The sequence below is a fragment of the Vulpes vulpes genome, chromosome 12 (assembly GCF_048418805.1).
Source record: "Vulpes vulpes isolate BD-2025 chromosome 12, VulVul3, whole genome shotgun sequence".
Taxonomy (NCBI): domain Eukaryota; kingdom Metazoa; phylum Chordata; class Mammalia; order Carnivora; family Canidae; genus Vulpes; species Vulpes vulpes.
In genome coordinates this window covers 17,480,742-17,505,429 of record NC_132791.1, presented here as the reverse complement: position 1 = coordinate 17,505,429, position 24,688 = coordinate 17,480,742, and the positions used below count along the sequence as shown (strand labels likewise).

Sequence of the window (24,688 nt, the reverse complement as noted above, 5' to 3'; positions counted from 1 at the left end):
GACTTGAGTATCATACTAAAATACAACTGGTGAGAGTGGTCATCTTTTTTTTTTTAATTCAATTAACATATACTGTATTATTAGTTTCAGAGGTAGAGTTCAGTGGTTCATCAGTCTTGTACCCAGTGCTTATTACATCACGTGCCTTCCTTAATACCCATCACCCAGTTACAGAATTTCCCCTTCTCCCCAGCAACCCTCGGTTTGTTTCTGAGAGGACATCTTTATCAAAAACAATAAAATACTTACGAATAAATTTAGCCAAGGAGGTGAAAGAGCTATATATTGAAAACTGTAAAACACTGATGGAAGAAGATACAAATAAATGGAAAGATATCCTGAGTTCATGGATTGGAAGAATTAATATTGTTAAAATATCCATACTGCCTAAAGTACAAAGCACTCTACAGATTCAGTCCAATCCGTATCAAAGCTCCAATGGCACTTATCACAGAAACAGAAAAAATCCTGCAATCCGTATGGAACCACAAAAGACCCTAAATATAGCCAAAGCAAAAGAAGTCTCAGGCAAGAAGAACAAAGATGAGGGTATCATACTGTATGATTTCAAAATATACTACAAAGCTATAGTTATCAAGACAGTATAGTACTGGTATAAAAAGACATAGCCAATGGAACATAATGGAAAGCCCAGAAATGAATCCACACATTCATAGTCAACTGATCTTTGACAAAGCTGCCAAGAATACACAATGTGGAAAGGATGGTATTTTATTTTAAAGAGAAAGAGGATGAGCAGAGGGGAGGGGCAGAGGGAGATACATATTTTTTAATATTTATTTCAGAGAGACTGTGTGTGGGAGAGGGACAGAGGGGCTAGGAGAGGGATAAACAGACTCCATGCTGAGTACAAAGCCTGATGCGGGGCTTGATCCCATGACCCTGAGGTCATGACCTGAGCCAAAACCAAGAGTCAGCTACTTAACTAAATAAGTGACTGCTAGAGAGAGAATCTTAAACAGGGCCCACACTCAGCACGGGGAGCCTGATGCAGGGCTCATTCTCATGATCCGAGCTGAAATCAATAGTTGGATGCTTAACTGATTGAGCCACCCAGGCACCCCAAGGATGGTCTTTTAAATAAACGGTGTTGGCAAAATTGGAGAGCCACCAGCAGAAAAATTAAATTGAACCATTATTTCACACCATACATAAAAATCAATTCAAAATGGATTTAAGATTTAAATGTGAGACCTGACAAACTATAGTCCTAAAAGAAAACAGGGGAAAAGCTTCTTGATACTGGTCTGGACAATTATTGTTTGGATAGGACCCCAAAAGCACAGGCAACAAAAAGCAAAAACCAACAAATGTGGTGGCATCAAACTAAAAAGCTTCTGCACAGCAAAGGAAACAACAGAATGAAGAGATAACCTACAAAATGGGAGAAAATATTTGCAAACCATCTACCAGATAAGGGATTAATATCCAAAAAACAAAAGGAACTAAAGCAACTCAAGAACAAGAAAACAACCTGATTTAAAAATGGGCAAAGGACCTGAAAAGACATTTCTCAAAAGAAAACATACAAAAAGCCAACAAGTATATGTACTGTTGTGCTCAATATCACTATAATCAGGAAAATGGAAATCAAAACCAGAATGAGCTATCACCTCACACCTGTTAGAATGGCTTTTATCAAGAAGACAAAAGGTAAGTGTTGGCCAGGATATGGAGAAGAGGGAACCCTTGTACACTGTTCGTGGGAATGTAAACTGATACGCCCACTACGGAGGTATGGAGGTTACTCAAAAAATTAAAAATAGAACTACGATTTGGCCCCCAAATCCCACTTTTGGATATATACCCAAAGGAGATCAAGGCACTACGTTAAAGAGTTACCTTCACTCCCATGTTCACTGCAGCATCACTCTTAATAGCCAAGATTGAGAAACAACCCAATATCCATCTACTGATGAATAGATAAGGAAAATATGGCATGCACACACATATTGTTTAGCCTTAATAAAGAAGCAAATCCTGTCATTTACAACAACATGGATGAACCTGGAGGACATTATGCTAAGTGAGATAAGCCAGACACAGAAAGTCAAACACTGCATGATTTTACTTATATGTGGAATCTAAAAGAGCAGAACTTACAGAAGCAGAGAGTAGACTAATAGTTACAAGGGACTAGAGTGAGAGAAAATGGGAAAATGTTGGTTAAAGGGTACAAAGTTTCAGCTACAGGAAGAATATATTCTAGAGGAACTAATGTACAGCATGGTGACTACAGTTATTAATACTGTAGTGTATTTGTTAAGAGAGTATGTAGATTTTAACTTCTCACCAAAAAAAAAAAAAAAAAAAAAAAGGTAAGTGAGGTAATGGATACATTAATTTGCTTGATTCTGGTAATTATTTTAGTGTATACATATAACAAAGTAATCACATTATACACCTTAAATATCAGCAGTTTTTGTCAACTCTACCTCAATAAAGCTGAAAAAAAGAGGGGGAAGACAAATAACTTGGGGTAGAGAAGGATTTGAGCCAGATGTCTGGAGAATATGAACTAAGAGATATAGGAGATATAGGAAGCACAGTGAGATGATTTAGAGTTACAAGGTCATATGGAGTTCAGGCTACATCCTGTCGTGGTGAATCAAAACCACATCCATGCAGAAGTTTTGGCAGGGCAGAGGAAGAAGCTGGTATCCGGAAAGGGGATGGAGCAGATGTGAAGTGAGGAGCCAAGAGACGAGCTCTGGACCCCAGAGGAAGGGAAGGGAGTAGCTGCCCCAGCACTCTGCAGCAGTGCAGGCCAGCTGCACCTGGTTATGTTCCTATAGTTTCCAGCACAAACGCTTTACTTTTGAGCTCCTTGGAGTGAGTTTCTGTTCTTTACAACTGCATACCCTCTGACAGCAATAGAGCTACCCAACAGAACTTACAGTGAAGACAGAAAATATTATCTATGCTGTCATATTCAGTAGCCACTTCCTACATGTGGCCACTGAGCCCTTCAGCACCTGAGAAACTGACTTTTAAATTTTACATCATTTTAATTAAAACTTCACTATTCATACAGGGCTAGCAGCTATCCTACTGGACAGCACAACTCTATGATTATTACCACAAGGGCTCAAAGACAAGAAGAACAATCAGTAAAAATAACAATGAAAGAGCCAAATAAAGAAAGGAAAACTAGGGTGGTGTGTCACAGAACTCAACCAGGGGGTGCTCCACTGCACCAAAAACTACAAGAATCTTAATGAGGACAAGTTTGGTAAAGTTCCATTAGTAGCAGTATGTTATTTGTTCACAGGAAAACCTGGATTCAAACAGGTCAAATCCTGAAACAAACCCATTAGGCGGAAAACTAGCCAATAAAAGTAAAAGAAAAAATTTAAATCACATGGGAAGATGTTTGTGTGTGGATAAATTAAAAAGATAATTCATAAAATAGCATGGCCCTGATTATGACACACACATGTGTCTAGATCTCTGGTTTGTGGATTTATGGGTGATTTTTAATTTATTCTTTGGCATTTTATTAACTTTCAGAATTATCCACAAAAAACATAAATTTTTTATACTCAGAAATAAAGGAACAAATGATATGTTTAATGCACACATACACAAAAACAGTAAACATCTTTGCCTGGTTCCTGATCTTAGTGGGAAAGTATTCAGTCTTTCACCATTAGGTATATTAGCTGCAGGTTTTTACAAATATCTCTTATCAGACTGAGAAGTTTCCATAAACTCCTAGTCTTGTTAAGCATTTTTGTTATGAATGGATGTTGAATTTTGTTAAATGCTTCAACATGTGTTAATGTGATTGGTTGTTTTTTGGTTATTCATTAATATGCTGAATTACACTGACTGGTTTCTGAATGTTAGACTAGCCTTGCATATTTAGGATAAAGCTCACTTAATTGTACATTGTTTTTTCTATATTGCTGGATTCAATTTCCTTTTTTTTTTTTTTAAGATTTTATTTATTTATTCATGAGAAACCGAGAGAGAGAGAGAGAGAGAGAGAGAGAGAGAGAGAGTTAGAGACAGGCAGAGGGAGAAGCAGGCTCCATGCAGGGAGCCCAGTGTGGGACTCTACCCCAGGACCCTGGGATCACAACCTGAGCCGAAGGCAGATGCTTAACCACTGAGCCACCCAGGCATCCCTGGATTCAATTTCCTAATATTGTTTACTCGACTTTTTAACTTAACTTATATAACAATGTAGTACAAACTCATTTAATGTAATGTATTTACATTTAATGTATTGTATAACTGTATTTTGCCACTTAAATTACCTAACCTCTTTGAGCATCAGTTTTCTGATGTATAAAATGAAAACGATGCCTGCTTACTTAGTTGTATTGTTTTTATAGTCTAATGACTTAGATTTGAATCTGATTATTTCCTGTAATACAGGCAATAGAACCTTATCACAATACTTAACCATGTATCAGACACTAAGAGCTACATATCTACACATTCATTTAATGCCCACAACAGCCTTATGAAGTAGATTATAGATGAGGAAACTAAGGTACAGGGGTACTAAGAAATCGCCCAGAGTGATGTAACTAGCCTGGCAGTTAGACTGGTAAGACTGGTAAGAGATTGGGATTAGAATCTAAGCAGTCTGGATCTAGAGTCTGAGCACCTAATTGTGAGCTATATTTCCCTCTTTAGTGACTTGGCTTTAGTAAAGTTACTAAATCTCTGAGCTTAAGTCCTTCATTGTAAAAGTAGAAATAATACCCATTTTATATTCTTCTTCCAGAAACTGAGAATACACATAACGTATAAAGTGGAGCTGCTACAGGGTCTGCCTCTGTCAGAGTTTCATGCCTATTTTGCTGGCAGGGCCAAATAAGGTAAAATGTAGTGTAACGACTTATAAACAGTACTTATAAGAAGGTAATGAATGTAAGTTTTATGATACGCATATCACATGAGAGTAAAAATGGTGTTTAGGGACCCAGCTCACTGTATATACTGCCCAGTGGTTGACAGGAGAGACACATTCAGAGAAATCACAACTACAGAGGTGAAGAGAGGAGGAAAACAGGGAGAATGGCCAGCTGATAAATACTAGGACGTATTCCAGATGTGCAGATATATATCCAAGTAGTCAAACTCTTAAACATAAAATAAGCAGATTAAACTAAGAGCAAATTAATCAAAACATTTACTGAACATCTAATGCCGTCATAAAGCAGTTGGTATAGCAAGAGATAATAAAAACTAAATAAAATTTGCCTTTTAAGAAGCTCTCTTTAGTACCTGTTTTTCCACTTTAAAAAAGCCTCATGGGGTGGGAAGGGGAAAGGAACCTCTAGATCCTGAAGAACAAAACTAAATTTTCAGAGTTAAAAGAGACCTAATGGTGACCTGGTTTAAAAGTTTTCTTCTAAGGGACACCTGGGTGGCTCAGCGGTTGAGCGTCTGCCTTCAGCTCAGGGCGTGATCCCGGGGCCCTGGGATGAGTCCTACGTCGGGCTCCCTGCATGAAGCCTGCTTCTCCCTCTGCCTGTTTCTCTCTCTCTCTCTCTCTCATAAATCAATAAAATCTTCAAAAAAAAAAAGAAGAAAAAAAAAAAGGTTTTCTTCTACCTATCTCTCCAAGTGTTCATCGTTCTGCCCAATTCCTGTTTTGCTCCCTCCAAATTCAAGAAGGCAGACTAATTTGTCATAGCAGATGAATTTGTGAGATACGCACCCCCATCTTTAGTTTTGCCCTGCCCCTCTCATCTCACCACAGCCGCCCCTCACCCTGCCACTAATGCAGCCAATCAGCTGCAGCCAAGTTTCCCAGACCAAGTAGTTTAAGGAACTATGATAATTTTCAGTGATTTCGTGACCTGGGATAAATGACCTAGATTCCAGAGCTAGGGCACGTGGCATTATGGAGCCTGTTCCATTTTCCCAGGAATGACCTGAAGCCTGTTCTGCTTTTTCCCATCACCGGGGCTCCAGTGGTAAGTAGTATCTATGTAAATTTTAGCAAAGGTGCAGATGGGATGGTATTTGCTGGTCACAATTTTTTAGAAGGGCAGTTTCTCCTGAAAGTCCTCCAACAGCCTTCTAACCACACCCTATGATCTAGTTTCTTCTCCTGGGACGGTTTCCTAGACCTGCCCTTAGGTGCTCTTAGCTCCCTAAATTACCCTCCATTCCTTTTCCTCTACCTGTAAAACCTTTCCCTTTACATCTGGCAAGGAATCAATCGGGTCCATCTACAGGGCAAACAACCGAAGATTCACAGATCCAAGATTTAGTTTCAGGTACAAGTACTATTTCTTCAAATATCTTTCACATTCACACTTACACCACTTTTCGTATGCACTGAAATGTAACTGCTTTGACATGATACATCAGAGCTTGGGATTCTGGATTCAGTATGCTCAGACACAAATCCCAGGCCTCCCGCTAGTTAGTTGTGTGGCCTTGCTGGTTATGTTACCTCCCTAAGGCTCAGGTTTCTCTGAAATAAGGGAGAGGGGAACAGAACACTGGTAGCACATCCCCCTCCCTCAACCCCATGCCCACCTGGCACGGGAGGGCCCTGTGTGCCATAAATCTGCTTTCTTGCTCCTTATCACAACCACACTTCCTCCAACTGACCCCAGAAATGCTGAGTTACTAAAAGTAAGAGTAATTACAGTAATTTATGGAAACTGGTTATCATTTAAGCTTTAATTACCATGCAGCACAATAACAATTATGCAAGCTATTAAATGTGTCAGATTCACTTTGCTACATATTTTATTTGATTTTTAACAACAACATCTATTCACATAGGCTCAGTTTGTAGCTCACGCAGCATGTGCCTCCTTACAATTAAAAAAATATTACAGTGAACAGTGCCTAGGAGGGAAAATCAGGCACCTAAGGGAGAAATTAAGTAATTTGTTTCGAAGAGCTTCAAGTATAGTCACTTCTATCTCCCTCCCTACTCACAGGATTAAACGCTTGTAGGATGGGAGAGAACTACTTCTCATTTCCAGATTTCTTTTGAGAATCTTACTGGCACAGTTTCTTTTTATACCAGGGCATAAGTAGAATGCTACCAGCTGACATACGAGTTTTTCTTGGCCACGTGCCGACCTCTTGGTCCAGTAAACTATAGTTGGAGAATAGGGGGACTGGGTCATGTGATAAAGAATACACCTACTTGGGTTCTCTGACCAACAGACACCAAGATGGGATTAGAAGTGCCAAAGTAGCACTGGAGAAGAACTGGAGAAGAAACTGGAGAAGAAAACTTAACAAAGCCAAGATGGAAATTCTCACAGATGTCCCTTGAGGTGTTACACAGGGTTCCTAGGAACAAAAGCCAAAGTTGGGCAAGGTCTAGTTGCTGACTGGTAGTAAAGTCAGTATCCTGTTGACTTCCACTAATATGAGACTTTATAACTGGGGCTAGAAGTCTGCAAATGAAAGCAAAGAGGTAAACAACCAGAGATTTATCCACTATGAGAGGTAGGGAAATGTGCTGATAACAACTTCATATAAACAATCCATGCATAAGGTAGCATTTTTAATGCCAAGCACAGTCTCTCTGCCTAGAAGCACCTGCAGCGAGCCCAGACACTAGAATTACCCTCTCTTAAAAAGCTCATTCTTTCAGCCTGAGCTTATAGCTTCAGGAAGCAAGCCTAAGAAATGAGAAGAAGACACCCAACCAGACATTTCCATCTAGCCCAAGAGTCAATGCTCACAGGCTTGCTAAGGGGACTGTAGGAGTCCCACCAGGATGCTAGGAAGATCCGGACCTTTCAGGTGGATTTCTGGGTATAAGTACTCTTCCTTGTAAAATCCAGCATGGTCTTGCCTCTCATTATCCCCTTGCCTTGTCACTCTCAGTAAAAGATCTTGCTTCCTTAGCCACAGTTAAAAACAAGCTGGACAGGAACCTCTGCAGTCTTCTGCTACTGTCACTAACACCAGAATTCCCAAATACCCCCAAAGAAATGCACCCTTCCTTTCCTCTTTTTCTCATGGGAAAGAAAGAAGGTTCTTTCCTTTGCATTTCATTCCCTCTGTGCCCCTTACAGCTCTGCTTGATCAATTAGCCCCTCTTTTTTCTATCTTTTCAATAACTCTTCATTCAATCCATCTGATTCTTTCCCACAAGCATTTTATCATGGTTAGTTTCCTGGACCCCAAGGGGGTAAAAAAAGAAAAGTGAAAACCTCCCATCATCCTATGTCTCTCTCTCTCGAGCTATCCCCCTATTTTTCTTTCCCTTTAGAGGTTAGCTTCTTGCGACAATTTTTATTGTCAAATTTTCATTTCCTCATCAAATAGTACTCTGATTCACTGCAATACAGCCTTTGTTGGGAGGCAAATCTAATAGATCCTTCATCCTCCTGATTAAGCATTCCTTCCTGCTAAAAGTGCTCCTTCCTCAATTACCATATTACTCTTTTCTGGGTTTTCTTTCATTTCTTTGATACCTTCTCCTCCTTAGTCTTTTACATATACTCCATCTTCTGTCTTCCCTTTAAATATGGGTATTCATCAGGGGTCCATGCTCAGCTTTGTGCTAAGTAATCTCATCTGTTTCAGTAACTACAGCTACATCCTTATGTGTTCAAGACCCCACACCCTTATCTCCTTGTTGAATCCTGGAGCATGTAAACTCCCTGCTAGAAACTCCTCCTTTGTGGCCCACAGGCACCTCAAATTCAATATGCCAAGAAAGAAAACTCATTACCTTTCCCACGAAGCTGCTCCTCTACTGAGTTCTCTAGCTCGGTTAATGGCTAACCCACTTAGCTGTGCCAGTCAGATTCCTGGCCATCACTCATAGCTCTCTTCTCCCATTTATTAAGATACCAAGTCCTCCTATTCTACCTACAAAGTATCTCAAGATTCCTGCTTCTCTCTAGCTTTAGTGCCACTGCCAGAATTTATTTAGGTAATTTGTTTATTCAAGAATCATCGCCTTGTTATCTAGCATCAGCTCTTGTTTGGATTACTCATCAGTCTCCTCAATTCTGTTTTCATTCCCTCTCCTCTGTTCTCCAGTTTACAACCTGAGTGATTTTTTAAAATAACCTCCGGATTCAAACCTTTCACTGACTCTACAGGGTTTTCAGGATAATGTCAAACTTCCCTACACATCACAGGGCTTTCATGAGCTAGCTACTGCTTGCTTCTCATAGCCTCATCACTCCTTCATGCATATTCAGCCACCAACTCCTACTTGTTTCTGCCAACATCCCCCTTCTCCTAGCCCTGTCTCCTCCATCCATGATGAATCTGTACAGAACTTTAGGACCCACATTAGGCATTTACATCCCCAGAGCTTGGATCAAGTATCTCCCTGTTGAGCTCTGTTAGAGCCCTTCTCATATAATAAAATACAACTGCCTGTTACTCTATTTGTCCCCTTTTCCTACTTGGTTGTGAGTTTGTTGATGGCAAGGACTCAATCTTAGTAAACTTTAAACCACTGGTTTATATGACTTGGTTTATGTTATACAATGACTGTCATACAGAAGACCTGGATCTCACCCATAAGTGGAATTTAAGAAACAAAACAGGATCCTAGGGGAAGGGAGGGAAAAAATAAAACAAGATGAAATCAGAGAGGGAGATGAATCCACAAGAATCTCTTAATCATAGGACACAAACAGGGTTGCTGGAGCAGAGGAGGCTGGGGAACGGGGTAACTGGGTGATGAACATTAAGGATGGCACATGATGTAATGACCTCTACCTCTGAAACTAATAATATATGTTAATTAATTGAATTTAAACAAAAATTTTTTTAATTTACCAACTGACAAATAGAAGAAATGTGGTATTCCTATTTAACAAAGTATTATTTACCAATAAAAAGGAATGAACCGCCAGTATTTGCTAAATATTGATGAACTTTGAAAAAGTTATGCTAAGTTAAAGAAGCCAGACACAAAGAATCACAAATTATATGATGTCACTTATATGAAATATCCATTACAGACAAATCCACAGGAATAGAAAGTGGATTAGTGGCTGCCATGGACTGTAGGAAGGTGGAATACAAAGTGACTGTTTAATGGGTTATGGGATTTCTATTTAAGATAATGAAAAAGTTCTGGAACTAGTACTAGTGATGATTGTATAATATTGTGAACATAATTTATACCACCAAATTTTACTCTTTAAAATGGCTAAAATGGTAAATTTTATGTTATGTGTATTTATTTTATAATAAAAATTTACAGAAGACCTGCACAAATATTTAATGAATTAATAGGCCGAACGGTATTATTCTGAGTATAGGCAAAGTAAAACAAATAATTTTTTACTACTGTATGGGTCATGACACAACCTTCCTCTCTCATTAATTTTCATAACAATCCCATCAGGTAAGTTGTACTACCAACCATATTTTAAGTGTAAAGAAACAATAACAGAGAAGCTAAGTGACTTGATCAAGGTAGGACTCAAATGTAGGTCTGCTATATGGTAAGACTGAGAATCTTCTATCAAACAACTACATCTCTATAATGAAATACTGAATAGTGAGTGAGGTAACTCATTCTGCAATAGAATTTCAAATCATCCTCTGTGCAACTTAATCTGTGGACATAAAACAGGGTACTTATATAAATTTAAAAGAAAAGGTCTAATTTGAATTAATCTTGTTGCTTAAAATTTTCATACATGAAGAAACATCTCCATTTTTAACAACCAAATTTAACATCTCAGCTGATAAAAATCTAATATCTCTTGCAGTTACAAGGGTTACATATTCATTAATACAAAGAAGAGCTGAGAATGGATAATTGAGAATGGAATCAGAACACTTACCTGTTCTTGGAAAGGTCTGCAGCTGTATACCCACAGAAACCCGTAGTCATGGCCATCTTCTGGCTCTTAAATCCCACAAATGAGCAGCAATATTACCAATAACCTTTAATCTGATATAGGACTATAACCTACTTTCCCTGACATGCGGACAAACACCAAATTTCAGAACTAATTTCTGGAAGGGCAAAATTTTCTTTTAGCGGTTTACTCCAAAGCATTAGGATCACTTAATACTGGCATTTCTATAGGAATATATTATAATTCTCACACTCAATTATACCACACTTTAGAGTGAAAAATAAAACCTTATCCATCCAAATAACAAACTATTACTAGTTTAACACAGGACTATTTAAAACACTCAAACAATGGTTTTAAGTTCATTTTTGAGACACATATCAGTAAGTAAAAAAGAAGGGAAAAAAAAAAGAATACTTACAATACATCCCTGAAGTCTCCAAAAACATACATATGCCTAAAGCTGTCAATAGCTATGACAGGACAATCTGCTGGAGTTTTCTGTATGTGCAGAAGAGGATGTCTAAATTTGTCACAGTCAGCATGTAAAAAGTTTATTGTACCTTTACAGGAAATAGAATTTGGAGAGATAGATTAGAATTTTCTTGACTATAGTCTCATAGGATTATAAGTTCATGAAAAGTGACATACTAATTTAATTTTAAAAACCAACATGCTTTAGAGTAATATAGGTCACAAAAACTACAACCTAAATATTACAACATTTAAAAGATGTAGAATTTCAGTACTTAGGGCAGAGTATAATTTCCTTAGAAATTATATGAACTCAACCTGAATTCAAATGCTATAGTGAATTTTTAAAATTTTCTTTAAATGGGCAATTACCTATCCAGGTCTCAGTTGTGAGCAGTTCATGAAACTGACATATGAGCTGTTCTCAAGGGACCATCTTCACAGAGCTCCTTCCAGTCCCGACTGGTTGACATTTAATATAATTCAACCCCAAAATACTTATTCAGTGATTAAAGAAAAAAAAAAAAAAAAAAAAAAAAAAGCATGGCTCTATACAATGCCCTCACTTTATTTTGTTTGACTTGCTTCTCTAACTACAGAGGAAAAGTGGGTGAAAACTCAAATTCCTTTCTGACAGTCTAGAGAACTCCACAGAGAACTACTCAACATTCTTTCATTTAGAAGTAAATGTTAGACTGTGTGAGTTCGTTTGGTGATATCTCTGGGACGATCCATTAGAAAGGGATTGCTCAAGTATCAAAAGTGCTGGAAGGAAAAACTAACATTGTCCACTCATGACCCCCCTTTCCATGCTATTTGATTTCAGGAGCTATTAATAGTTGTGTTTATTTGTTTGTTTGTTTTTTAAAAACCCAGTGCTTCATATTATCTCTACTAATGCCTCCCACCCCCATGTCGATGTGTACATTCAGGGGTTGAGTAGAGTTAACATTACTTATAAAATTTTTTAACCCAAATATGTTTACATTGATATGAATGTAATGGGGGAGGGGAGGGACAGAAGAAAGGTTGAAAATAAACACCTTCATCTGTCTACCTTTTTCACTTATTAATTGTCGGGCTACTTCATTCTGGAATATTTCTAAGCTTTCCGTATCTTCTTTCATGTGGAAGAGTATGAGAAAAGGCAGTCCTTCTTCTGTCAATTCCTGTATGCAAAAGTATTCAATAAGAATTATCAGGCCTTGCCATTGTTCTTGGTATGAACAATCTGATCCCAACCCATGTCACATGCATAATGACTGCAACATGCCAGAAAAAAAGGTCCAAACATTAGCCTTAATGGAAGAAGGACCCAAGCCATCTACCTGAAGTACCGAGGCACTCAGAGGATCCACATGTCCTACTGTACTGCTGGAACTGATCTGCCTTAAAGTAACCACTTGGGCTGGTCTATCAGCTCCTTCTAGATGAAACCATGACATTTAAAAACTGACCAAAGGAGGAACTATGCTGGTTCTTTATCAAGATGCTGATTTTGAGGTGGGATAAACATGATCAGTATTTTCATTCTTAACAAATATCACTGAAAAACTGAGTGACTGCAGCAGCAACAAATAAATCTGACTGGGAAACATGATTCTTCTAGAGTTTATTACAAAAAACCACTCCACTTACATGAGAACTACTTAAAGCTGCAAAGTGTTTGATTCAGAACAAAAGACAAAAACCCCACAAGATTTTACCTATACACAATGCATTGACGTTAAATTATTAACAAGGACCTGCTACTATATATGTGTATATGTCTATACAAGGCATGGACACGAAAGCACCTCAAAAATTATTGAATGCCTTAAAAACTTGTATTATTGTTACTGGAGAATAATCAAGAGAAACATGATGTATATAGATAGCCAACTTATTTATTATCTGACAAATGCTAAGTTCTGACTCATAAGAAAGAGCCCAGAAAGGGCTTCATAATAAAATTATTATAATAAAATTATTTCCATCAACTATCCTTTTGCGTGTCTCTATGTAATTTAAGAATTGCAGCAGCAAAAAACACAAACATCCTTTATGCTAAAAAAACTGAAACTAGAACCTATCTTCTAGGACATGAGTTTGCGTAATGGTTTCCGTCTCCGTGTTGCAGCCTGTTACACTCATATACAGAATAAATTATTAAGCTTCTTGTCACATTTACCTTTTTCAATTGAAATATAACTCACATACCATAAATTCATCATTTTTAATACAATTTGGCGGGTTTTATTACAGTCACAAGGTTTTCAAACATCAACACTATCCAATTCCAGAATGTTTGCATCACTTCAAGAAGAAAACCCGTACTCACTCGTGAGCAATTGCTCTCTGTCTCTCTTCCCCCGCGGCCCAGGCATCACACTGATCTTTTAGCAAGCGAACTTACAATTTCTTCCTCCTTTCTTTTTATCTCTTCAGCTCACAATTTTTTTCTTTTCCCAACACATTCATTGCTTCCACTCCCATGATTCTGTCTTTGGACTCATCTGCTCTAGCCTGGCAACTTCAACTAGAGTCCAGCAATCTCCAGCACTACTAATTGGTTCCTTCTCTATATCCAAGCCCAGTTCCAGTCCTCAATCTAAGTCTGGATTCCCAACTTCCTGTTCAATATCTCCATTTCGGTGGTGGGACGGGGGTGGATCTTCATTTCGCAGCCCAACCAGTGCCTTCGACACTCAACATTAAGGCACAAGCCCCTCCTCTTACTTCCCTATTTCCATGAGTACTTCCACTTCTTTGTCCTTTTTTTATAGGATCCAAACGCCTCTTCTAGGAAGTCATCCCTGATTCCTACCCATTTCCACCCAAGGTAGAAATGAATTCTCTCCTCTATTTTAAGAGAGAAGTAATGAAGAGATGAGTAGTTTGAATACATCCATGTCAATTAGCCTGCTGCACCAACTTATATACATTAATACAGTAGCTGGTAGTTTATGCTGCCTGGGCTTTCATGTTTACCTGTGTCCACACCAACATATTCTTTATGAAATTAGTATTAAAAGATTCAGGAGAGGGTTATCAAGACAACCAACATTAGAGGTTAACAAACCTTTCCTGGTAGTTTAAATGATTTTCGGTTACAACATGAAATAAAAATCTAAAGAATTTTAAATGTGACTACTATGGCGGTAGGCAGGGGAACCATTCTTAATTGTTTAAGATTTTCCAGGTCTATACCTTTCAACTCTGTTTTAGAAACGATTCCTGTAAGAACTGCCAACGTAAAAACAGTATGGATATTCTTTAAAAATTAAAAATAGAATCGCCATATGATCCAATAATTCCACCACTGGGTATTTACCCAGAGAAAACAAAAACACTAATTTGAAAAGATATATACACCCTATATTTACTGCAGCTACTTACAATAGCCAGACTATGGAAGCAACCCAAGTGTCCATCTACAGGTAAACAGAGAAAGAAGAGGTGGTCCATACACATACATACACACACACACACACACACACACACACACACGTACACATAATGGAGTACTGCTCAGCCATAAAAAGAATAACATCTTGCCATTTGTAACAACATGGATGGATCTAGAGGGTGTAAGGCTACATGAAATTAGTCAGTCAGAGAAAGACAAATACCATATGATTTCATTCATATGTGGAATTTAACAAACAAAACAAATGAGCAAAGGAAAAAATAGACAAATCAAGAAACAGACTCCTAACTATAGAGGACACACTGATGGTTAGCAAAAGAAAGGGGGTGGGTGATGGGTGAAACAAGAGATAGAGGGATCCCTGGGTGGCGCAGCGGTTTAGCGCCTGCCTTTGGCCCAGGGCGTGATCCTGGAGACCCGGGATCGAATCCAACGTTGGGCTCCCGGTGCATGGACCCTGCTTGCTTCTCCCTCTGCCTGTGTCTCTGCCTCTCTCTCTCTCTCTGTGACTATCATAAATAAATAAAAATAAAAAATTTTTAAAAATTAAAAAAAAAAAAAAGAGATGGAGACTAGGGAGTACACTTGTCATGATGAGCACTTGGTGACGTATGGAATTATTCAATCACTATGCTGTACACCTAAAACTAATATAATGCTATGTTAGTTATACCATAATTTTTTTTTTAGTTATACCATAATTTTAAAAATTAATTACAAATTACAAATAAAATTAATCAGATTTTCTTACAAAATAAAAGAATGTGTTTTGGGGGGAAAAAAATGAACATGAACTGCCAAGGAAGGTAAATAATTGGTGATAAGTTCCTAAATCTTTCTAAGCCTCTGAGGACTAAATAAGCTAATGTAATCAACAAATGTATTCAGCTAAACATACCCAAAGCCCAGAGAATGAGGAAAGGAGCAGAATGTTCATCTGACAAACCAGGAGAGTGTGCAAGTGAGCAGGCTTTACTGGAGCATAACCGCACTGGTCTAGGTGTTGCACAAGTGCAGAGCCATAGTACTCAGGACAAGACACCATACAAATCACAGAGCCTAAAGTAGCATCTGACCCTTCACAGGACTGTCCACCCCTGACCAAGTAGGTGGTGGCTATACGGGTATGTGATAATTAGAACTACATACTTAAAATCTGAACTACACACCTGCAATTCTTTAACGTGTAATCCATCACTCTCTTATGTACCTCATAGACACAGCCCTTGTTCTTGTTCCTCCAATATCAGACTCTTGGTGTTTTGTTTTTGTGGGAGGGGTAAGAGTTTGGATGGACTTCATTTCAGGAGCATGGGATCACTGAGGTCAATTACATGGTAATATCTGATACTGCTTTCATTATTACAATGAAAGAGAACACAATTTCATTCTCTGAAGATAGGAATTAGAAAAACCTTTTCCTGGCAAAAGATTATTCACTGTATATAATTAATTATAACTAAAATCTGCAGAGCACTGCTTCTACAGGGCACCCCCTTAACCACTGGATAGTATCAGCATCACCTGAGAGGCATGGTCAAACTCATCTTCAAGGCTACTGCAAGAAGTGCAACAGAGGCGTTCTGGGACAGCAAAGGCAAAGAGCCAGTGGCCTCCATTATGGAAATGGCTATGACAAGTTCTGTTCACTGTATGATTTGTACAGCTGGTAAATGTGTAGTAAAATAGTAACATGGCTGGAGGAAGCTTGCTTTTTCAGAAATCTGAATTAAAGATAACACATGTCAGAAAGCCATACCTCTCCATTTTCAAATGTTATTTCTCGAACAAGAGGAACACATTTATCTTGAATCCAATTGTAAGTCCCATCGAAATTTGTCATAGATCCCAAGTATACCATATCTGGAGCAGAATGCTGTTACAAAAGCAGAGGGAAAAAATTAAACAACGAATCTAACTTGTGCTAGCAAAAATGCATTCTCAAAGCCATCTATGAACCCAGAAAATCTACAGAGTATACAAAAACAAAAACCAAAAGACAAAAAACATGGAACTTCCGAGAAAGAGAGCCATACAATTCTGTATCCAACCTGTGATGTCTAAGCCTTCTGCTTTTCCTCAGATCTGAGTCAACTAATTGTTTATCAGTATCTTCACCAATGGCAGGCAGGCATTGTGAAAAAGAATGATCCAGATTAATTAATTTAGCTATCCCTTAGAGTTGAAAATGTTGGAAGAAAGTTTGGAAACTTCCAGGAAAAAGGCTTTGAGACATACAAGATACTATATAAATCCAAAGCATTGCTATCTATATATTACTTACAGTAGCTCTTTCTACATTTACTCAAAATCAGTATTTAAGAAGTGCTTAAAATGAGGACAAAAATAATAGCTACTATTAACTGAGTAAACTTACCGTGTCCAAGCACTGTTTGTTGTAACCATCTTATATATGTTCACTCATTGAATCCTTGAAACATCCCCATAAGACAAGGACTCTTATAATCACAGCTATTTTTATTAATGAACAAACTGAAGGATAAAGAAGCTTAGAGACTTTCCTGAGTCACACACCTAGGAAGGTGGCAGTTTTGACATTAACGTGGAGTCTCATTCCAGAGCCCGTGCACTTAACAACCAACTGTACTGGATTTTGATAATGTAGAGACAGTCACACTATGAACCTATTAATGAAATGCACTTGCAGAAAATAGGCAAATACCTATCTGAACTCAGAATAGGAAATGAGCATTCTAAGCAAAAAAATTCACTCACAAGACTACATAAAAATTAAAAACTTCAGTGTACCAAGACACTGCAAACAACACTAAAATGAAAACTATGAATCGAAAAAATATCAACACACTTCTATTTGTAATTGTGAAAAACTGCAATGACAGAGCAGCAGGTCAACTGAGATGACAAATATTGTGATTTCTGCCTCTTGGGTGTGGCTACCATCATCTGGGTCAGAGCAACTACTTCTAAGTTCAGATACACTTAACTTCTTAGCCAAGGGTTAAAAGCAACTGAGTTGCTCCCTATTGTCTGGCAAGTATCAGGTTAATTTATACACCAGAGACCTTGGAAGCCTGGCTAGTCTGACCCAGGCAGGAGTGATGATCACAAAACACTGAAGCCTTTTTTGGAATTTAGGTCACATAATGAACACAAAACAGAGAGGTGGGTAAGGCCCGGGGATCAGGAGATCTCTAGTCCCAGCTTGACCACTAAATTCCTATGTGATTTTAGGCCTATGTATCCCCATCTTTACCTTAAAAGGTTTGAATTAGTACAAGATGATGTCTTAAAATTCCTTTCTGTACTAAAATTCTATGATTCTGTGAATTAACAAGTATAAAACCACAGATTATACTATACATGTATTTAAATTATATTTAAAATTATATACACTATGAAATAGCAACTTACCCCCGGTGGTTTGTAGATTATGTTGTCTCCACTGTATCTTTCTGGTTTTGAAACAGCTCTAATAGGAAGAGAGAAGTAGTAGTAATACCTTTTAGACTAATAATAGCAGTGATATACTTGAATGAAACAGAACTGGCTGTTTTGCAATGTATGTATTGCAATGATTTGAAATAACATGCTTGTCCATCATCTTTCCTACTCATATAGACTATCCAATACCAACAAAAGCATGTATTTGAAGGGAAACTTTAATATGAGGCAGATTTTTTTTTTTTGAGGCAGATTTTTTTAAGGGAAAATTTTAGTTAGCTGTTTTTGTGACTCAATGTTTTATAAGTTTGGGTTGGCAGTTTGAGCACCAAAAGGCTATTTTTGACCCCGACTGTTTCCAGTAACTGGGGATCAAGGGCATTGATGTGGTTGCATAGATCAATCACAAAAACACATTACTTGGTTCTAAACACAATCACAGATTCTCTACTTCTTATTTTTTAAAACTGGACTTGTTAAAAAAAAAAAGAAAGAAAAAGTGGATGAGCTGGAATAACTTATATCATTAGAATATAATTCTACAATAACCAATTATTTTGTTCTATTTGTACACTGTTATTTCCTATGCCCTAGTACAGTATCTGGCACATAATAGATATCTGACAAATGTTTGGTGAGTGGATTCTACAACAAATTCTAAGTCAAATAGGTAACTTTTTTCTCTTTCTAAATTATATTTGGATTAATTGAACACTGATTTATCTCCAGTTTCTGACTAGAGTCGTACAGGATGGCAGTACAAGGGATGCTGAGACTAACTAATGCCAGTGGAACGAAAAGGGAGAACATGCTCCATCCATCCATTCATTCACTAACTATTCACTAGGTGCTTCCTTCATACCAGGTATGGCCTTAGCACTGAGTACACAGCAGTGAACAAAACTGACAGCATCTGTGTTCTCGGGAAGCTGACATTTTGGTGGAAAGAAAGACAAGCAAATAGATATGTTTATTTATTTGGGTGATCAAAAACCAAAAAAAAAAAAAAAGTGCTCTGAAGAAAACTAAGTGGCTAAAGAATGGCAAGGGGGGTGATGGCAATGCTATTTTATAAAAAGTCATCAGGAAAGCTCTTCCCAAGGAGGCAATACCAAAGAGATGCACTTCAGAACCCGAGAACAGTAAGGGCATGGGCCGTGGCGGAAGTGCCTGCAGTGTGTGAGGAGCAAGCACGTGGCTTGTGGCCCGAGAGCAGTCATGCAGAGAGCATGGGGGGGTCAGGGGAGACAGTCTTCACTTATTTACTCCGACACTGGTCTCCCAATATCACTGATAATGTTTCCAATAAAACACAAAATCTACAGAAGCATTAAAATAAGGACAAAGATCACACAATGGAAAAGGACATACTGTGCCAGAAACCCAGGCTCTACTCAAGATCATCACTAAAATGGAGTCTAACAGTTACAGGCCCAAGAAAAGAGAGAAATAATACTGCATCAAGTCAAAGGATGGTGGAGAAAACCCCCAGTGTAAAGAAAGGGAAAGAACCATAGAATGATTCCACTTTGAGAGGGAAAGAGAAAGACAGGAAGAAAGTCAGAGAAGTCAGAAAAATAAGAAGCAAACCAGGGGGATTCAAGGTAGCCTAAGTATAGACACAGCAGAAAAGGACAGGGTAGTTGATTGTCCCAGCCTTCAGAGAAACTGAAGAGCATTAGAGAATGAAGAAAGGCCACTGGACTTGGTAATTAAGAAGTACTTTGGGACTGTGCAGAAAGAAGTCTCACAAGAGTAATGAAGGCAAAAGTTGGATACAAGGGTACGGATTTTTCACTGGTTAGAGTTTAAGAAATTCAGGGTGGCCAAGCATAAATAATCTTTGAAAAAATTAGAAATGAAAAGAAAGGGACAAGATTTTAGCTCAAGAGATAGAACAGAAAGGTCAGGAAAGAGAGAATCATGTTTTTGGCAAAGGAAAAGTAGGTCATGAAAAGGGTCAGGGTGAAAACACAGGGAAGTGAGGACAATTGACGGGTGAATGCCACAGAGGATCCTGGAAGGATGGTAATAAAGACACAAAAAAAGATGCTAGCTGTGGAAAGGAGTTCTGTTCCTCTGGGTCAGGGAAGACAGAAGAAAAGGTGGTGGAGAGCCAGAGATTAATCAAGACAACTAAGCCCATGCTGCTTCATGAGAAAGACCAGGAGTTGTTTCAGTTTGGAAACCCACACATTAGCACTTCGTGTGAACACAGAATAGTGTTAGTAAATGAACTGAATAAAAGCATGAGAAGTAGTTGTTAACTTGTCCATTCTTTTTCACTTACCCATATTCTGAAATAAGAGTACCAAAAGAAGAATTAACAGACTTTTAAACTCTTAAAAGAGGTCAGAAATATGTGTCAAGAAGGCTGGTTAGTGACTTTAAGGAACTGAGATCATTTCTGGAGAGATCAATTTCAGAAAATGACCACACATAACAAGAATGTAACATGGCAGTCAAGTCGATCCACTAACACACTCTCAATTAGGATACTTACCCAAATGCAGAAAGGAAGGCACAGTCATCATGCAAAATATTTGCTACTCTTTCAAAAACTCTATAGTTTTCTGAGTCCTTTTGCTCAAAATATCCAATGATATTTCTTTTGCTGCGCTGTAAAATAAAGTATGTAATTATTTTACAAACATATACAGACATGCAAAACATGTTATCTCATTCACCCAACTGGTTCAACTATATACAAATGGGGAAGCACTATAAAAGCATATTTGGATTTTAACACCTAGTCCAAAAGACTGCATTAGGTTGAAAATAATCTTACCTCCCATCTAATGTAATCATAAACATTTCCTTCTAGCATTTTAACTAATCAGTGATAATCTGTTACTCAATAAGGTGATGAATTCCTAAGTAAGGTGACTATTCTTAAAACTATACATGGATTCATAACGTACGACCTTTGGTAGACTCCTTCCTGGGTCTCTCACACATTCCTACACAGTTAGGTATAGCCAAAACCAAGCCCTTGACCACTCATGATCCAGGCCATTCCTCAGGGTTGTGCTTGTAGCAAGCCACACGGCAGTGTGAGGTAATCTCCACCTGGGCTGAAGCACAGGCATACTGCTGGCTCAGAAACAGGACTTATCAGAGGCCACAGTTCTCCCTCGACAGAACCTCCAGAGTATACAGGCATCCACCTCCAGAGGACTTGGGCGGGCGGGGGGGGGGGGGGGGGGGGGGGGAGGGGCGGGGGGGGCGGGGGGGTGACAAACGCTAACGTGGTCTCATTATTTGCTAGGATATGAGCAACAAAGTCTTTTATCTCTGACCCAGGAGCCTTATGCCTTCTGACAGCATCCATGAAAGGCTAACTTCATAGCTGGTGAGCAGGGTAAAAGTCAAATCTCAAACTTGAAATGACAAACTACAGCCCGAACTCAATACCTTAAAAAAAAAAAAAAAAACTACTTAGTATACAACTGAAAGGGTTTTTTATTAAGGAGGGCTATTTTAGAAGACACTAGAAATTATACAAAGAGCTGATATGGGAGTAATTAGAGCAGATATCCTGAGGGTCTCCACTAAGGCAAATATGGAGATCCTTGTGGCAGATGCCTGACATTAACTTCTGTCTTCACAACTCAGGCTACTCTTTTGCCCTTAATCAATTTAAATTAGTGCAGCTCTACTGTATGCTACATATTTTATCCAAAGACTCAGTAAAACATGAGCATTTCCCTGGAGAATTAATTCAAGAAAAATTTAACTCTCTAAGTATGTAGATGTCAGATCCACTGCAATGAACTCTAAGAAAATGTCCAGATTATTAGATCGTGTAAGACTTTGTTTATATTAAACAGGCAATGTTTATTGGATCCAATAAAACTTAACAACTTACATCAAGAGTGGTGATTTCTGCTAAGTCATGAAGTTCTTGAACAGGGTCGCTTTTCTGTTGCCTGATGTAATCTGCAAGAGCTTTCACTGAGCGCTGGCCCCTATATTCTCTCTTCATCATCATCCCATTACGAAATAATTTGAGGGTTGGGTATTTGCTTATCCTGTACCTCTGGGCTATATCAGCTAAAAGAATAAAAACAAAATTAACTTCACTCTTGTACTTGCTCTGAGTGAGCACATTAGCCCAACATTCAAAATTCTTACAATTATTTAGAGAGAATATTTTGGCTCATATCAGTGTTAGAAAAAAAATTAATCGTGACAAGTTTATATTAAGTTTATACTGATTAAGAGGCCAGGCTTTGGACATATATTGCCTGGTTTAAATATCAAATTTGCTATTTACTTGCTATGTGAACTTGTAAGTTATATCAACTCTGTTAGGTTCTCATCTGTTATGTAAAGGATAACCACACAGGGTTGTTTTAAGGACTAAATGAGATAACACAAATGCATGACTCAGTAAGTTTAGTGTTTGTAAATATTATTATATATATATGCCAGAAAATAATTAGAATGTGTAAAATTCCCATTTTAAAAATAGTTCAACTCACTCTATACTTGTGAGAATCTCTTAGAGCATTTAATAAAAGAAAATTAAATTTAAAACTATACTCAAAGTCTAAAAATATTAGATTCTTTGGCTGGTAGAAATAATTCATAATCCCAAATATACAAATTTTGTGTAAGCTAATACAATAAAGCCCAAAAGTCAGCAGTATATACTTAAAAAAAAAAGTCCCTTATGACCTATGGGTATATTCTCAGGCAGTGTAGATTTTAAAAAGAACACACACACACACACACACACACACACACACACACACACAAATCCTTGAAATTAGCATGTATGTTCTCAAAATAAGAATCTAAATCAAACTGTATGCTGATCTCATTTGTAGAAATCACAATTACTAAGATACAGACTTAATCAAAATAGAAAAGCCTTTGAATATTTCAGCTGTTATTTCCAAGAGGTGGCAAATAACAAGAAATCAGCATCTTGTAGGCACTAGAAAAGCTCAAAGGCCACGCTACTCACATAGATGAAAATAGTAAAAGATACACTGAAGTTTTAAACTGAAGGAGGCCTGAGAGGGCACTAAAGTGACCTAAAACAGGTAGCAGGTTGTTTTCTTAACTGAGTTGTAAATGAGGGCAGAATTCTAAAGCGTTGGCACAAGAAACCATGAAAATTCTCTTCCCCCACCTCCCATTTCTAATGGCTACAAAACAAAACAAAACCTATAAAACCACAATAAGGCTCTGCTGACCACCTTCATCTTCTTCACCTCCCCACCTTCATTTTCTAAGAGAGTCTATGGTAGAAACATACACGTGTGCTGACAGCTGAATACATGGGTGTATTCAGACGTCAAATTTATCAATCTGTACCTTTTAAATATGTACAGTTTACTGGATGTCAATTCTACCTCAATAAAGGAGTTTTTAAAAATCTAAGTGAATACTGACTATACAAAACAATGACAGTTATGCCTCGTGGGAGTTCAACACAAACTAAAATACATGATGACATCAACAGCATATAAGCTGGGGTAGGAGAGCTGACGAGGAGGTTAAGGATTCTAAGTATTCTGAGGTCTCTCTGTACTACTCAGGAAGAGGGAAAAGTACTTACAGTATTTGGTAAGTCAAGATGTATTTTGTTTTCTCTAGGATAAACAATTAGGGAGAGCTAAACTGATGTATTAGGGGTTAAGTATGCACATGGGTTCTCAGAAGGAGGTTGAGAGAAAAGGCTATGTAATTAAGATCACGTAACACTTTGATAAAATCCAAAGAAGATCTATAAAGGAGGAATAGTGCTTGACTACTAAAATCCCCTGAAGAGAAAACAAATATAAGCAAAAAAAGGGAACCATTGGTTACATATGAGGCCAAGGAGAGTATTTTATTCATCAAATCACAGAAATCTGAAATAATATTAAGATATCTTAATATAGACACTAATCTATTTGGTTTAGCAGCTGGGACTTCTTGAAACAGAAGACTAGTAGATATAGCACTATATACCCTCTTCTCCCTGATACATTATAATGAGAAAACACGTCTTTGAGGAGTTGTAAGACTAGTGGGTTCTATCACCTGAGCAAGGAATTAATGAGATTAAATTGGTGCTACAAAGTGAGGGGTAAGAGTACTTCCAGAAGCCAGTAGAGAAGTCTTTTAAGAGAAACAGAGGCACTTGTTGTAAGGCAAAGGCCATGAAGGCTTTGCCTTACCCTACTTTTCAGAAAACTAGCATGAAAGAAAGAATAAAAGGTAAAGTTAAAGGAACTTTAACTTCCTTTTTTTAAAAGATTTTATTTATTTATTCATGAGAGATGGTGAGAGAGAGAGAGAGAGGCAGAGACACAGGCAGAGGGAGAGACAGGCTCCATGCTGGGAGCCCGATGTGGGACTTGACCCTGGGACTCCAGGATCATGCCCTGGGCCAAAGGCAGGGACTAAACCGCTGAGCCACCCAAGGATCCCGGAACTTTAACTTCCTAATGAAAAACCCCTTTGGTTCCCAGCATATGACACAGTGAAACCTTGCATATTATAAAATGAATATTTGCAGTGATGTAGAAATTAAAATTATTTTAATAAAAAAGCTGTTACAATTAGGTTAAGAAGTTTTACGGGC

The 24,688-nt window shown here is 38.0% G+C and overlaps 1 protein-coding gene across 2 annotated transcripts in view; it reads right to left on the bottom strand.

Moving 5' to 3' along the window:
• Positions 1–24,688, bottom strand: part of ERP44 (endoplasmic reticulum protein 44) — a 95,993-nt gene that overhangs the window by 10,594 nt on the left and 60,711 nt on the right. For both annotated transcript variants that reach the window (XM_026013261.2, XM_072727858.1), the window contains 6 exons: positions 21,977–22,161; positions 20,612–20,727; positions 18,079–18,136; positions 16,445–16,561; positions 12,334–12,445; positions 11,224–11,365 (listed from right to left, as the gene is read on the bottom strand). In XM_026013261.2, coding sequence (XP_025869046.2) covers positions 11,224–11,365; positions 12,334–12,445; positions 16,445–16,561; positions 18,079–18,136; positions 20,612–20,727; positions 21,977–22,161 — 730 coding nt within the window. The remainder of the gene's footprint in view (positions 1–11,223; positions 11,366–12,333; positions 12,446–16,444; positions 16,562–18,078; positions 18,137–20,611; positions 20,728–21,976; positions 22,162–24,688) is intronic.